Raw genomic sequence first — 15674 nt, 5'->3', positions numbered from 1 at the left:
CTACACAGCATTGTCCCATTTAGATCACAGTGTACGTTAGTTTATAAAAGGCTGTAAGAATTATGTCAATAAAGTTACTTCTCAAATTATATTTAACCCAATATTTCTTTCATTACTTTTTTTTAAAACTGAAGTGTAGTCAGTTACAATGTGTCAATTTCTGGTGTACAGCATGATGTCCCAGTCATGCATATACATACAAAAATATATTCATTTTCATATTCTTTTTCATTATAAGTTATTACAAGATAAGTACTCACCTATTTTTGATTAATAAATACATATAAATATATTTGACTGTTTAATAATGGTTCTTGCTGTGTTTTCTACTTGAAAAACCCAAGGGATTGACACTGCATTCCATAAGCTTCATGATTATGCTACCCTTCTTACATTGGTGTATGAGAGAGACAGTAAGAGCTGATTTCTTATTCTCAGTTCCAGACTTGTTCAGAGAATCCTTAATTATATTTCTGGCATTTACTTTGTTTCAGTCAGTAATATAAATATTTTGTGTTTAGTACTGAAAAAAATCTCATTTACGATGATGGATTTGATTTCCTCTTAAAAATGATATCCCTTTAGAAGCTAATTCAGTTCTAATAGACTTAAAAATCTTTATTGTTTTTCATTATAAAAGTAATTCATTCTTTAAAAATGAAAATAACTAAAGACAGGAATAAAGTAGAAAATGAAACTTCCCCATATTGATGGTGGGACCAAGGGATGGAGTAAGAATCAGGAATGGCTGCCTAATACATTATTGGTAATAAATAAAAAACAGTGATTTACATTTTGACTAAACTGTTTTTTTTTTTTTTGACTATGCTGTTTTTGAAGGCCATCTGAAAAAGTCCTAATTTTACCTACCTCATAAAATTGTTATTACGGTTAAATGCAAAAGTGTCTGCTAATTGTGATACACTATCCAGATATAAAATTTTAAAATATATTATTCACAGGTGGTGTGGTGTGATTTGTGTGAAATAGTAGGCTTTGGAAAGCAAATATGAATGTCCCAAGAGGTTAGGTCTGGTGTTTTAAAAGCTTAGGACCTAAAACGATGAAGGTAAAACAGTTCAGTAATTTATCAAAATTGATGTACAGAACTATGTTAGAATATTAAATTATAATACTAATTATGAATTTAACACCAAATGAATTTCGTCAGCAGCAGCACTGGAGTTTTTATGTGTATAACTAATGCTGTACTCCACCTCCTGTTTTATGGGGCTGACGCTCCTATCTATCTCTAGCCCTAGCCCGTTGCTTCAGGCTAATGGTGTAATGGCAAAGGATAGAGTTAAACCAAAGTCATTCAAGTCTTTTTTCCTTTCACCTTCTCTATGATCAAGGAGAAGTGTGTTCATATAGAAAAGCTCAACGAACATTGGTCAGAGGGAGCTGAAGGCCAAGGTAGTGAGATGACTGTAGGAAAGCACGTAGGTTTTACTAAATGGGTCCAAGTCATGTGATCCAGCAGAACTCAATTCCAGCCTTCTGACAGAACTTAAAGTTGAGCTTGCTTAACTGCTCTTGGGAAACTTTAGACTAGGCAATGTTTCAGAATATCAGAGATGAAAAAACAGTCTTGATTAAAAAAAGAAAGAATAGCAAATTTACACACTAAGCAGTTTAGTCTGATATCCATTCAAGTCAAAACTCTGTATCAGAGTATCAAGTGTCTGATGATACCTGTACTTAGAAGAGAGATAGGTGATCCCTGAGAGTCCTTTGGTATTCCTTGTTATGGTTTCTGAATCTCTGTCCTTAAGTAAATTTTAATTGTGGCATAATTTTGCTCAGAACTAAATAATTCCAATGTTCTAAGAGCCACATTAGAGAAAATCAGACCTGGATTCTGTGCAGAGCAAATAACTCCTCTGTATGATTTTGAATGCAGCTGGCACCAAGCCTCTCTGATTCTGGCAGATCCCCAGGGGTGCCTGAACTTTCTTGTAAAAGAGATTACCTTAGAGTAGCATAGCATTTCTCAAAGTGTGTCATGAATAACACTGGTCTACAGTGTGTTATACCTGGAAAAGTATTTTGTGACCAAACGAATTTAAGAAATATTGGATTTACTATATATAAAAATAGATAAAGAACAAATTTCTTACATATAGCACAGAGAACTATATTCAATATCTTGTAATAACCGTTAATGGAAAAGAATATGAAAATGAATATATGTATGTGTGTATATATATGTGTATATATATATATGCATGCCTGGAACATTATGCTATACACCAGAAATTGACACACTGTAACTGACTGTACTTCAATTAATAAAAAATAGATGAGTACTAATATTATCTGCATAAAGGAGAAATAAAACAATTGGAGATACAGATCAACCAAGGCACACAGGAATTCTCAGAGGAGCAAAAACTTTGGAGAGAATAATTGATAAGCCTCTCTGAGGTAGACAAGGGTGGTCAACATCTGTTTCATAGTTAAATGTGGTTTGTCTGTCAGATAGTGTCTAATCTCATTCCTTATATACTGTCCCTGTGGTTCAAGCTCTTGCTCCTTCACACCCAGCCATGTAGAACAGGGATGGATGAGGCTCAGGAATTGGATGAGTGTGTCAGTTTCACACATTAATTTTTGCCCAACTGCATCAAGGTGGTTACCTCAAGCTATCATATGTCCAAGAAATATGGAGGGCAGGTATGGTCACCATTCTACAGATGAAGTAATTTTTTTCTTCATCTCAATCTCCTGCTTTATTTACTAGGTCACCTCTTGGATGCAGATATTAGCAGCACTCTGTGTGAGTGTTTATGAGTTTGCGTTTGTTTGACATTCAGATTTCAACAATCAGAGCTGACTGGATGACCTCACTTAACACCCATTCCCTGTTCACATATAAAGCTTATTCAAAATGATACTGCTAGTGATATTAACAAGTTATTGATCTGATATTTTGCCCGGCTGTTTGGCAGGTCATATGTTTCTAATTAACTTTTCATTGATTCTTGAGGAACAGCATTAAAATGAACAAGGATTAGATTTGAAAGCTTTGCATACAACACACAAATAGAAATGTAAATATATAATAAATTATTTTAAAGACTTTTTAAGGTCGATTTTCAGCATTTTGCATTCTTCTCCCCCATAAAAAAATACAAAGATTCTTTTTAAAGTCACTTACATGCTAACAGTTCAAAACCGTTATTTTTTAAATTTCCACTTAGATGTTTTAGATTGCCAGATACAGAACATAATTGACAATTTTATCGAGCAGAATAATATAGTAGAGAACAACTTAAACTCTAATATGAGTTACCCTCTGTTCAAATGCCAGACTTATCATACACCAGTAGTTTAACTTTGGGAAGTTTTTCAGCCTCTCTGTGTAATGTCTGTGCCTCAGTTCCTCACCTATAAACCCTCATAAATTTGGGAGGATGACAGATAATCCATTTAAAAGTTCTCCACATGGTCATAGTGAGTGACCGGTAAATCATTACCTTTTGTTCACTCAGCAGATAAAAACCTGGCTAGCCAGCTTGATGATATTCTCTTCCTCTCCAGAATGGTGGGGGTGTCTTAGGTTCTACAGTATATATACACACTAGGAAGATCTCCCTTTTCTGAAAACACCTTCATTGTATGAGTATTCTGGAGTTTAGTGGTGCTGAAATACCTCGCAAGGCAAAATCTGGTGGATAAGTAGATACTATGGTTGTAATTTTAAGTAGTAATATAAGTGCTGAGCATATTTAAATCTCATCATATCAAGGAAGGCAATTCTCAGGACTTGCAAGCTCCCTTAACAACTATATATTAAAAAGACAGTCAAACTCAGTGTTTCCTAAGGCACAAATAAAGTCAGGGTACATTCCTTTGTAAAAATGCAAAACAATAAATATAAATGTTAAAATGCAAAGCATTTGTGGAATGGTTAGATTCTTCTTGACCAATTTCCCACGTAGGGACAGCAATTTAATCATTTAGACAAATCTACCGTACTTTAAATTAGAAAGCCATACGAGGCCTGGAGCAAGATAAACAGGTCCATAAATTAGAGAGAGTTGCTAGAAGGAGACCCCATAGCAATCTCCCTTAACTGCGATTACCAGCTGGGTTTTGCAAAGAATGCAAATTTATCTGTGAAACCTAGTGTGTCTCTAGGCTAATACCCCGTATTTTGGTCTGGAACTCTGGAATGATAATACTCCTGCTTGTAATTACCTTTGCTAAGCCTAAGAACCCTGGGAAAGCCAATTTCATGTGACGTTTGTGACGTTTTTTCTTCTCAAGATTTGGCATGGACATGTCTGTTTGCCTGTTTACGGTGAAAGTGAGTTTCCAAGCCTGTGGACTTGGAATCTCTGGCTGCTACCCTGAATTTCCACATTTCCTCGCTTTCCAGACTTCTTAGCCTACCGGGCAGCCTGGTAGCTACCTGCGTGGTAAAGCAGGGCCTCTCCGGGCAGGTAAACCTGCCCGGTGATTCCGCCCCTCAGGGGCGTGGCCGTACTATTTCCTGGAGCCATCTCCCAGGGTGGTTCCACTTTGCATTTGCACTCAACTACTTTGCTGCCTCCTCTGCAGCTGCCAGACCTGCTTCTGCTGCTGCTCAGGTAACGCTTGTCTCTAGGCAGAGGTGGCTGATAAAAGGCTCCGACGTGTGCTTGCCTGCCTGCTTTCTTACCCCTTTCTTTCACGATCTTTCGCTGTTTGTTCCTTAGGGAGAGCATCTGGAGAGGACCTTGCTGACCACTGAGAAGATGATGAGCTCAAGCTATTGGAGTGAGACGAGCAGCAGCAGTTGTGGGACTCAGCAGGCCCCAGAGGGGCTGCAGTACCAACCCCAGAATTACCACTGTTACCATCAGTCAAGCCCAGCCAAGCAGCCTCCAGAAAAAAATGTAGTTTATGAGCGAGTGAGGACCTACAGTGGGCCCATGAACAAGGTGGTTCAGGCCTTGGACCCCATCGGCTCACGAGAAGTGCTCTCCCCTCTCAAAACTGCCTCCTCCTACCAAAATTTGGTTTGGAGCGACCGTTCCCAGGTACCACAAAGACAGCTATGCCAGAAGAGTAGCGAGGGGAAATCTTGAACCTCATTTCCTTTGTTTCCTGCTTCTCTGCCTCTGTTCTACAGGATCTCATCTTTTGGATCGCAGCTATTTAGGCAACGTATGGTCACTCAAATTCTATCCTTTGGCTGTTCTTTCATTTACTAGGGCCTGTAGCCTTTTGTTTACCAGTTCCGATGATTTGCATAATCTAACTAGAGCATAGGATGACTTCATTTTTTGTTGGATTATTTGATTGGAATATCTGATTTGAAGTATTCTTTTGCTCCCACCGCAAAGCAATCCTCAACTTGAATAGTCATTAAAAAAAATTTTTTTGGGGGGTAGGGTAGGTGATTTGGTTTATTTTAATGGAGGTCCTGGGGATTGCACCCGGGACCTCGTGCATGCTAAGCATGCGCTCTACCACTGAGCTATGCGCTCCACCTTGAATATAGTCATTTTTATAAAATAAATTCCCACTTGTTCACTTCATATAGCAAAAGTTAAACAGGCTTTTTTTTTTTTTTATCAAATATGGTGGTGAAGGGATTTGGCATGTATGGAGTGATGAGCAATTATTTGTGTTTAGCTGCCTTGGGATAAGCGACAGGCACAAATGTCTGAATTGTCTTATGTGTTTCATCTTCTGAAAAGGATACATGGGCTCTTGTATAGCCAGGGTGGATAATTTATGAATATTTGTAGAAGGAGTATTGAAAGAGTGGATATAAGACTGAGGAAGGCAAGTTGTAAGCAACTGTTACATGAAAGTTAAAAATATTGGAGGTCTAAGCCACCGTTTAAAATGAGATACATTTATTTTTAAAGGTGTTATTTTAGCATCAGTATCTGTGCTAATAGTCTTGCCAATGTATGTGAAAGAACATGTAAGACAATATCAGATTAACAGTTCCGTCTGTTTTCATCTTTAACGCTTTTACATTAAATTTGTGTGTCTTTGAGCTTTCACAGAAACTTCTATCCTATCTGAAATTATATTTCAAGATACAAGTTGTACTGTCAAGGGCTCAAAAAGCAACTAGCGGGATGATATTATCCTAGATTGCATTATTATGCTGATCTGGAATAAGATGGATTATTTTCCCAAAAACCACAATTTAAAGTAGGATATGAAGCAACCTTTCTAAAATGCATGATAAAACTATTTTTAAAAGAATTTTTGAAAGAGATAGGTTACTCAACAACTACAAAGGTCATAATTTTACTCTTTTATTTCACTCCTAGCCTAATTTGAGGGGGAAAAAAATACAAAGAAAAAAAAAAAAAACCAGCACTGACTTTCAGTAATTTCCTAGTTGAGAAAACTCCACCTGTATTGAAGTCAAAGGGAAGAAAAATAAAAGGTTAAAACTACTAGTTTGTGATCCCAATAATGCAAATATACATTCCAATATTCAGTATTAGGATGTTAATGAACAGCAGAGTGGGTGTCACCCATGTTCCTGAGTAGCCCCAAAACAATGCGAAAGTTGAAAACAACAGTTACCATTATCATAGGAATGCTAAAATCACCCTATCTGACAGAATTATTTAAATACATTAACCTCTTTTCTTATCAAACTTGCTAGTAAAAGAAAGATAAACAGATCAAAATTTAAAAACTGAAATTTGGCAAATTATAAATATTGACCATGGAACAATTTTTAGGATCACACTTTATGGTGTACTCCCTTATTTCAACTTTCCTTTTTAATAGTCCTGGGACCAAGCTGGTTGAGTTTTTAAAAAGACTTTATTTCTACCTGGTATTTGCTAAAGTGATCCTTCCAAGAGTAGTTCCACCTTGAATCATATCTCCCCATAGGGGAGTTTATAAAGAAACTTTGGGACAGAAAGTATGGCCACAGAAACTGGGATAAGAGATTGGAATGGAAGGTGTTGTGAAGTTAATCATAATTGGAAAGAAAGAAAAGTAAGGACTGGGTGAGGATGAAGGAAGTGAGATTCTAGATCTGTGATAAGAGAGAAAAATAAGAGTCTTTGAGGGAGAGGGTATACCTCAGTGGTAAGAGTACATGCCTGGCATGTACAAGGTCCTGGTTTCAATCCCCAGTACCTCTGTTTAAAAAAATAAACAAATAAACCTCAAATTACTTCTCCCTCTTAATTTTTTCTTTAAAAAGCCTTTCTTTTTTTTTTTTCCAAAAAAAGAATCTTCATTCCCTTAGTGAAACAAGAAGAGCGAACATTTGACTATAAAATTTCAAACTGAGTTATGTATCAAAGGGCATTCATAAATCCACTGAAAGATAATTTGGCAAGAAAGCTTTTAGATAGCTGCCACAAAGAATGTGACTAGGAAACTATTATTTTATTTCCTTTTTCCCTGTTTACTGGGAGGATGGCATTGTATAGAGTAGGACTTCAAATTTATCTGAAATTACCTTCATGCTAACTAAATGGATAAGATATGTCAGCGGCTTTATTATATACCATACCAGGCACAGGCAAGCAGTAGATATGACTTGAAACCCTTTTTGTTTGTTTGTTTGTTTTATGTTTTAAAATTCTCTCCTTCAATAGGCCATGTTTCCACGCATTTTGAGTTGTTATATAACAATTACTCTGATGCTAGAGTTTGTGACCATGGCAGCTAGGAAAATAGTTATAATAATCAATTTTTGGTTACATGAATTCAATTAAACTTTTATTTCAATTGTTTTTTAGCATTTTGGTGTTAAGATGGCAGTTAGAGAATTCATAATTCTTAAAAAAAAATAGGATTGCCGGTAGTAAAATATGTTCCCTTTAGAAACTGAAATTGATGCTACTCAGCTTTGCTTCCTGAATCTTAATTTTAGCTTATGTGGTAGACATTTTAGATTTAATCAAATGCTTTTTGCAGCATTTTAATATTTTCTATTTCTGGCTTTTTGTGCTTTCTTGCATTAAAATGGTGTTTATAGACAAACATATTTAAAAATTCTTCAGATATAATGTTGCTTTGTTTCTTGCCTACAATTGATTAGATACATTTTATGACTCTTGGTTATTATTTTGTCTGATTGATTCAGGGTTTCTCAGAAAAAACTGAATGTAGAAACCAGTTGCTGAGGAAATTGTCTAAATTGATGGTAGAATGAAAATGACTAGGCTTATCCATATGAACAGGAAAAAGCAAAAGCAGGTGTAATCAAGGTCATGGGTGCATTTTAGAACTGAATGTGGTCTTGTAAATAAATGGAGTTCTAGAAACTACATAAAAAAGAAAACACAAACCTTATAGCTCAACCTCTTAAAAGGCCTAAATATTAAACAACCATCACTAACTCAAAATGAACTACTGCCTTAATTCAACAGCATTGCTGTGAATACACATTGGACATGTATATTTTCCTTTCCATTAATTTTAGCTGTTTATGAAGTTCAAGCTATTTTTCCATGTATATAGAAGAGCTCTGTTGTGTGAGAGAGAACTTGATCAAAATAAAATATTTTCAATACCAGCCATTCTTTGAGCACATATTTATTAAGTGCCTATTATGTAGGAGGCACCATGATTATCCGGATAAATACCATTTGCTTATTGAGGGAGAGTCCACATTGAGGACAGATATATAAGACCTGGTCTATAGATGTCCTATATGCCTAGATATCATTTTAAAATATAATTTTGTGCTTTAGCCATCAATATTTTATCGAATAAAACAAGTTATGGTGCAAGAAGGGACCTCTTAGAGTATGTGTTATGTGGGTTACCGGTCTTTTAAATTTGAAACTTCCAACCAAATTTAACTCCAGAAAGCAGCCCAGGGGAGAACATGAATTTATGAATGGCCTCTCCTCTCAATAATTATTCAGCTTGGGCTTTTCTTTGTTTACATGATTTTTTTTCCTTTTTCTTTGGTTACAAAGATCATGGATTGCTCCCTTACTGTGCCAGGATTTCTATACACTATCGGAAAATTTTCCTGTTCTATGGAATGGCTGTGTTGCTTTGATAAATTGTTATTCAAAGGCGTGGTCACTAAAGTGAATGATTGTTCAGGGAAGTAGGTTGCCTGCAAAAGGAATGAGGTCATAGGATAAAGAGGCCAGAGGTTTCAGCTTTGGTCATCCCTCTTGTGCTTGCAATTAAATGAAGCTATAGAAATTGAGTGCAGTTAATTGCCGGGTGAAAATGCCCTTGCCTATTGTCTCTTGTTTAAGGGAGGGCTGATAGTTGCCGAGCCTGTTTTCAGTCAGTGGCACCCGCAAGCTATCATTGTGTGTGTGTGTGTGAGTGTGTGTGAAGGTCAGTTTGGGGGTTGGGGGCAGGTGTGGCGGGCAAGGGCAAGGGAGGTGAACTTTTCCTTTAACTGTTGTGATCCAAATTTTTTTCTCTTGACAATTCTTGGTAAAACAACTGCAAAGTCTTGGATTTGCCATGCTCTTAAACCCCATTTCAAAGTGAAACATTTTCTAAACAAGTATATTTGAGCTTCACACCAACAGCTATCTTAATAGCCATCTTTTAAAAAATTTTATTTTTTTGGAGGGAGGAATTGGATTTACTTATTTATTTGCTTTTAGAAGAGATACTGGGGCTTGAACCCAGGACGTTGTTATGCTAAGCATGCGCCTTACCACTTGAGCTATACCCTCCCACCATACCCTCCCCGCCATAGCCATTCTTTTTTGACGTACATTGGAGCATATGTACTTCTTGTTTTTAAAGACAAAAAGCATACATTGCGAAGTGACTATCTACTTTTTCTCTCCTAGTTTCCTTCAAGAAAAGAAGAGAAAGCATCTAGGAATGGGTCTCTTAAATGAGGGATTTTCACTGGAGGGAAGGGATGAGGGGAAGGAGTTCTATTGCTATTACATTCTATTGCTTTCTTTACATGAGAACAGAGTCACAGACTTTATCCTAAATTAAGAAAGTGTTTGTTTCCTCCAAAGAGAGATCATTATAATTTACATGTTTCTTTCTGTACAAAGTTCAGAACAGCATCTCAACAATAACCTAAGGCAGGTGTTTAACCATGTTACTGACATTGAAAGGTTCTAACAAAAACATCTCCCATTCTATTCAGAGAATTCATTCAAATGGCAGTTTGCCTTGGCAAATTCTGTCAGCATGAATGTCAGGTGGTTTTTAAAGATACTGCCTCTTTTGAAACTGTTCAGCCTAGACTGTTCCTAAGTCACTATTAATACTTTCAGTGATTCTCATAGTCATTAAAACTGACAGGAGCATCTACAAGGCTCCCATGGTTTTCCTTCTCAGAACATTATATTATTTATTCATTTTTAAGTAAAGTTTTAAAATTCAAAGTAGACAACATGAAAGAGTTTCACATTCATTTCAACAAGCTTCCAAATATTTAGAGAACAAAGTCCTGTACTATGTATGTAATCTTTTCTGTTACCTAATTCTCACTTCCAGCAATCTCGGTTTCTCTCCTGTATGTATTGCACCAAAGTCTTGAACTCTTTGACCAGGCCTATCAATAGGAAAATGAAAGCCAATAGGTATTGACTGAAGATGTTCATTATTTTTAGAGTCTAGAGACCAATCACAGAGAACATTGTGTGGAGAAAATGTCCGTACAAATGAATCTATGTGTAATATCTTGACAGAGCTACAAATAATAAATGTGCAATGATGAGGTAGACTTTGGGAGAACTGAACTATAAAACAGCCTAGTGTAGTGGCTAAGAGTGTAGGCTTAGGTTTTAAACTTCTTGGGTTTAACTCCTGGTTCAGGGACTTGCTAGCTCTATGCCTCACTTGCCTCATCTGTAAAACGGGGCAATGATAACACATAAACATCTAACTCATAGGATTGTTGTTAGAGTCAAATGCAATAATAAATGGTGGAAAACACGCAGCACAGTGCCTGACATATATAGTCAATGTTACCGGTGTATTACCTGGAATAAATGACTTCTCAGGACCTCAATGTCCTCATTTGTAAAGTGGGAACAATAAAATCTTCAGGGTTTGTAGTGAGTATTTTTTTACACTTTTTTAGGGGGAGGATGAGAGGTAATTTGGTTTATTTATTTATTTAATGGAGGTGCTGGGGATTGAACCTAGGGCCTCATGCATGCTAGGCATGCACTCTACCACTGAGCTACACCCTCCCCAACCCTGTAGTGAGTATTGAATGGGGTAACACGTGCAGGTGTCCAGCACAATGTTTGGCTGAGAGTTAGCACTGAATAATTCTTTCCATTTGTATTATTGATTTATAAAAATATAGCCAACAATAGCTGCTAACCACACAAAATAAGATAATAAACTAAATGAATAGACTCTAAAGCAAGACGTCCTTTGACACTGGAAAGATTAGGTAAACATATATGCTTGCAAGGCTTATTAGGGCTATACTAGCTAAGAATGACTAATGAGGAAAAGCATTAAAGCAATTTTCTAAAACTGATGGTGTATGATCAAAAGACTGGAAGAGAAGGAATTTATTTATAGTGTTTACTGGTATAAATATCCTTTAGAAATAGTAATTTGGAAGTTTCCATGCTCTTAGCATCTTTGAACTTGAACTTCAATATTTGAAATGGAGTTTTTTTTTTTTTAAATGTGTGCTTTCTTTCCTTTTTCCTTTTAAAAATGTGGTGACACTGAGCATTAAAGCTTACTTGCAGTCTACCTCTTACCTAATGCTTCTAGAGCTGCATGTCCAATAGGGTAGCATGTGGCTATTTACATCTACAATTAAATTAATTAAAATCAAATAAAACTAATTATTCAGTTCCTCAGTCTTGATAGCCATGTTTTAAGTGTGCAATAGCCACATGTGGCTAGCGGCTACTCTACTATACAGAGGCAGAACATTTCCACCATTGCAGAGAGTTCTACTGGAGAACTCAGATCTATACATTCAAGATCTATATGGTCAGGCTACTCATTTAAATACAGAAATACTTCTAAGGTCCTCACATTCAAAGAAATTCATGGTGGTGCAAGTGTGGTGATCAACGCGCTGCCAATTTACACGATCAGCTATAATAGACACATAGGAATGAAACAAAAAATGAAGCCACAAACTCTTAAAGTGTAAGTTTAGAATGACTCAGTAGGAGAATTAAAGCCATAAACCTTTAAGAAAAGAGCTGAATGAAAGATTTTTACTTATGTATGCACACACAGTCATCCTTTGCTATTTGAGGGGAATTGGTACTTGGATCACCCCCACCAAATAAAAATCCAAGGATGCTCAAGTATCTTATATAAAATAGCCTAGTATTTGTGTATAACCTATGCATATCCTTCTGTGTATTTTAAATCTTTAGATTATTTATAATACCTAGTACAATGTGAATGCTGTTGTAAATACAATGTGAATATTCTGTAAATAGCTGCCGGATTGTGCCAAACTCAAGTTTTGCTTTTTTGAAACTTTCCAGATTTTAATTCTTTTCTAATATTTTCAGTCCTCCATTGGATGAATCTGCAGATGCAGAACCTGTGAATCTGGAGGGCTGACTCTATCCTTCTATGTATGTAATTTCCCAAAAACCTCTCTTTTTGGAAGAGCAAATGGTTAAAAAGAGGCAAAAGATGCAAAAATACTCTTCCCTCCAATCAAAATGCATTGTCCTTTTTTGGGGGCACCTGATCTGGGTTTCATAGCCTCTCTGGAACTGCCTATCTCCCTTAGCCTACTGAATTAATTTTAAACTTTAGTAAGTAAAGTTCAAACATCATTCCCAGTTTTACAGAGGAGGTAACCAAGGCACAAGGGTGTCATGTGACTTGCTCAAGTCTATACAGCTAGTATGTGGCAGACCTGGGATTTAAATCCAAGCAGACAGGGTAGGGGGTAGGGGCTATAACTCAAGTGGTAGAGCTCATGCATAACATGCACTAAATCCTGAGTTCAATCCCTAGTACACCTCCATTAAAAAAACAAACTCAAAAAAGAAATGAATAAATCCAAGCAGTCTAGTTTCAGGTCTATGCTTGTAACCACCATGCTATACTGAATATCCCTGCTCTACATATTTGATGCTTATCTATGTTCCACAGTCTCTGTTATCTGATTGCTGTTTATACCTCATGATCATTTTCTTGTATGTGCTCCCACTATGAACCACCAAAACTCTTTTGGGACACAAGTCAGGGCATAAATTAATAATGTAAATGAACATTTCAATGCTTTTAAAATAAAATGTTATTTACCAAGAAGGCAGATATATTTTGTTGCTGTTCAGAATTCTTTTTTCAGTATTTCTCTCATAAACTTTATTGATTGTTTTGTATCAAAACATACAAAGCTTCAGCACTGGGTAACAAGTTGATTAATTATTAGTTATCGAAAGACTCATCAATGCTTTGGGAGAACTTTGATAGAAATATTAGGAAGAAATAGCATTGGTTTGTACCTTTCTGTGAAATTAATGATCTCAGCAATAAAATGGCATTTGATTGGTAATTTAGAACCTTTTCAAAAACTTTGATAATCGGGTTCCAAAGTTATATTTAAACTCCTCGACTTGATGATGTTAAAGTGCCTCCTTAGGACAGTTCTACCCTGTCCATACTGTCTTATCTGCCACTACTCACATCCTCCCACCTTGTGTTCCAAACACACTGTACTGCTCTCCATTTCTTGAACAAACAGCATTTTGCCTCCTTCTCACCCCTTCCTTTGTTCATTCCATTTCCCGCTCTGGCAACATTCACCCTTCCTTTCTATGTTTGCTGGAATTTTATCTGTCCCTCAAAATCCATCTGGAAAGCCATCTTGAAGACATCCTCTCCAACCCTGAATCTTCCTGCTCTCTCCTCAATGTAGGATTCTACTCTCACTTGCATCCCAGATGTGGTCTCCTTTTAAAGCTTGTATCACTTTTTGTTATGTAACTAAGTAACCTATGTATAATACTGAGTAGTATGTTATTTCTGTGGTTCTTATTTTCCACCACCATGGACTGTACATTTGTTGATGGTTGAAATTTTTAAAAAAATCAAAACTCAAAGCCAATCAAAATTAGTGTTTTGGGGGAATAGAATGGAACTTCAAATCCTCTCTCTCTTCCCTCCCCTCTCCCCATTCCCCTTTGTGATTATGGCTAGCAAAAATGCCTGAATGTGGCTGTCACCAGTCACTTTTATAAAGATATATGACTAGGACTGTTTAGTGGGTTTCACTCCTTTATGCCCTCTCTTTGAACTGACAATGGAAAGTAGGATGCAAATTCCTTCTTTCAAACAGTGAACAACATATAAAATAAATGTAAGAAAGCTATTTAATAAGTCAGTTTTTACTCTAGTTCTTGGGTCTAAGCATCTGGATTTGACTTGTTTATCTTTGATTAATACTTCTTTTTCTTACAGACAAATATTTGTCCTTACTTATGGCAAATGTTGTTAAAGAGTTAATGATTCTCATCTGTCATCAGATCATTTCCCTGGGATCTTGTTGATACTTCCTTTAACAAAATTAGTTTAAAGCTGCTAAATAGTCTGCTTTTAGAGACATTCCCTCTACCTCCCCTGCTACTGAAATTCTGTTTAGGTGGTGTTTTTATTTATTGACTCTTAGTCAATTGCCCAGTAATTGGTTTAGCATATCAGTTATATGCCCTGAGATTCTCTCATAAAAACTATTACTGCTGTTCAGTACTTATCCACATATCAAAATACATTTAGAACTCTCCAAGGAAAGATTTTTATCCTCAAACATAGTGTTTACCCATTTCTTTTTAACACAGACTTCAGGTTGGATGTATAGATTCCTGAATAAAATTATTTAAAAATCTTTACAAATCTAATTACAGCTAAGAATACGTTCTCTGGAAACGTTGCTTAAATGACCTACAAACACCTCAGATCTCTCTTCTGCCACAAAAGCCTCCAATGACACTCAGTGTCTGTAAATTTCTTAGTCTGACTTTCAAAGCCCTCCATTACCTGGCTCCCAGAGACCTTGCTGCCTGGAACTCCCCTTCTAGTGTTCTCTGTTTCAGCCAAAATATAAACTGTTCTTTAAATATAAACCCCCATTTTCCACAGCTATGTCTTTTCACATGTTGCTCTTACACTTGAAATGCTCCTATCCCCCATCCTCACCAATCCTGAGATGCTGAAATTATACTCATTTTTCAGGCAACTTTCCTCAAGTGTAACCTTGTGATGAAATCTTAAATTGTCCCAGGCAGTAGTTATCTTAGGCTTCGAAATTCTCAGAGTAAGTTCCTTATAGCTCTCATGATACTACACTTTACTGTTATTCACATTAATAGTTTTTACCCCCAACTGATTATAATCTTTGTGAGAGTAGAGAGTATATTCTATCTTTGCTATCTCTTTCATTACTATTACATAGCAAGTATTGAACAAGTAACTTAGTTACATGTTACCAGTCCAGTAAAAATAATGCCTCATGTTAATAGATGGTATATTTTATTTTTCAAAATTCTTTTACAAGCGTTATTTACTCACTAGAACTCCAAAATTAGGTAGAAAAATTATTATTACATCTGTTGCACAGTGTACAAGTGAAAACATGCATTGAGAATTTTCTGTTGGACAAATACAAAAATCAAGGTTCATATAATAGCTGAAAATAACTTGTCTAAGTTAGAACAGCTAGTTAATGAATGCTCTGGGTTTGGAAACCAGTTCTTGTTATTTCCACTATATCAGCTATCTCCCTTAGTTAACCT

General features: G+C 36.2%; 1 protein-coding gene across 2 annotated transcripts in view; it reads left to right on the top strand.

The window, feature by feature from the left end:
* The first annotated feature begins 4486 nt into the window (after positions 1-4486).
* The window catches only part of POF1B (POF1B actin binding protein), a 72352-nt gene continuing 61164 nt past the window's right edge, over positions 4487-15674 (top strand). For both annotated transcript variants that reach the window (XM_014563343.2, XM_006189536.3), the window contains exons 1-2: positions 4487-4595; positions 4704-5027. In XM_014563343.2, coding sequence (XP_014418829.1) covers positions 4743-5027 — 285 coding nt within the window. In that variant the 5' untranslated portion in view covers positions 4487-4595; positions 4704-4742. The remainder of the gene's footprint in view (positions 4596-4703; positions 5028-15674) is intronic.

Source organism: Camelus ferus, chromosome X, assembly GCF_009834535.1.
Source record: "Camelus ferus isolate YT-003-E chromosome X, BCGSAC_Cfer_1.0, whole genome shotgun sequence".
NCBI classification, from domain to species: Eukaryota; Metazoa; Chordata; class Mammalia; order Artiodactyla; family Camelidae; genus Camelus; species Camelus ferus.
Note: the sequence above shows the minus strand (reverse complement) of the source record. Positions and strands in the feature narration are given on the sequence as shown.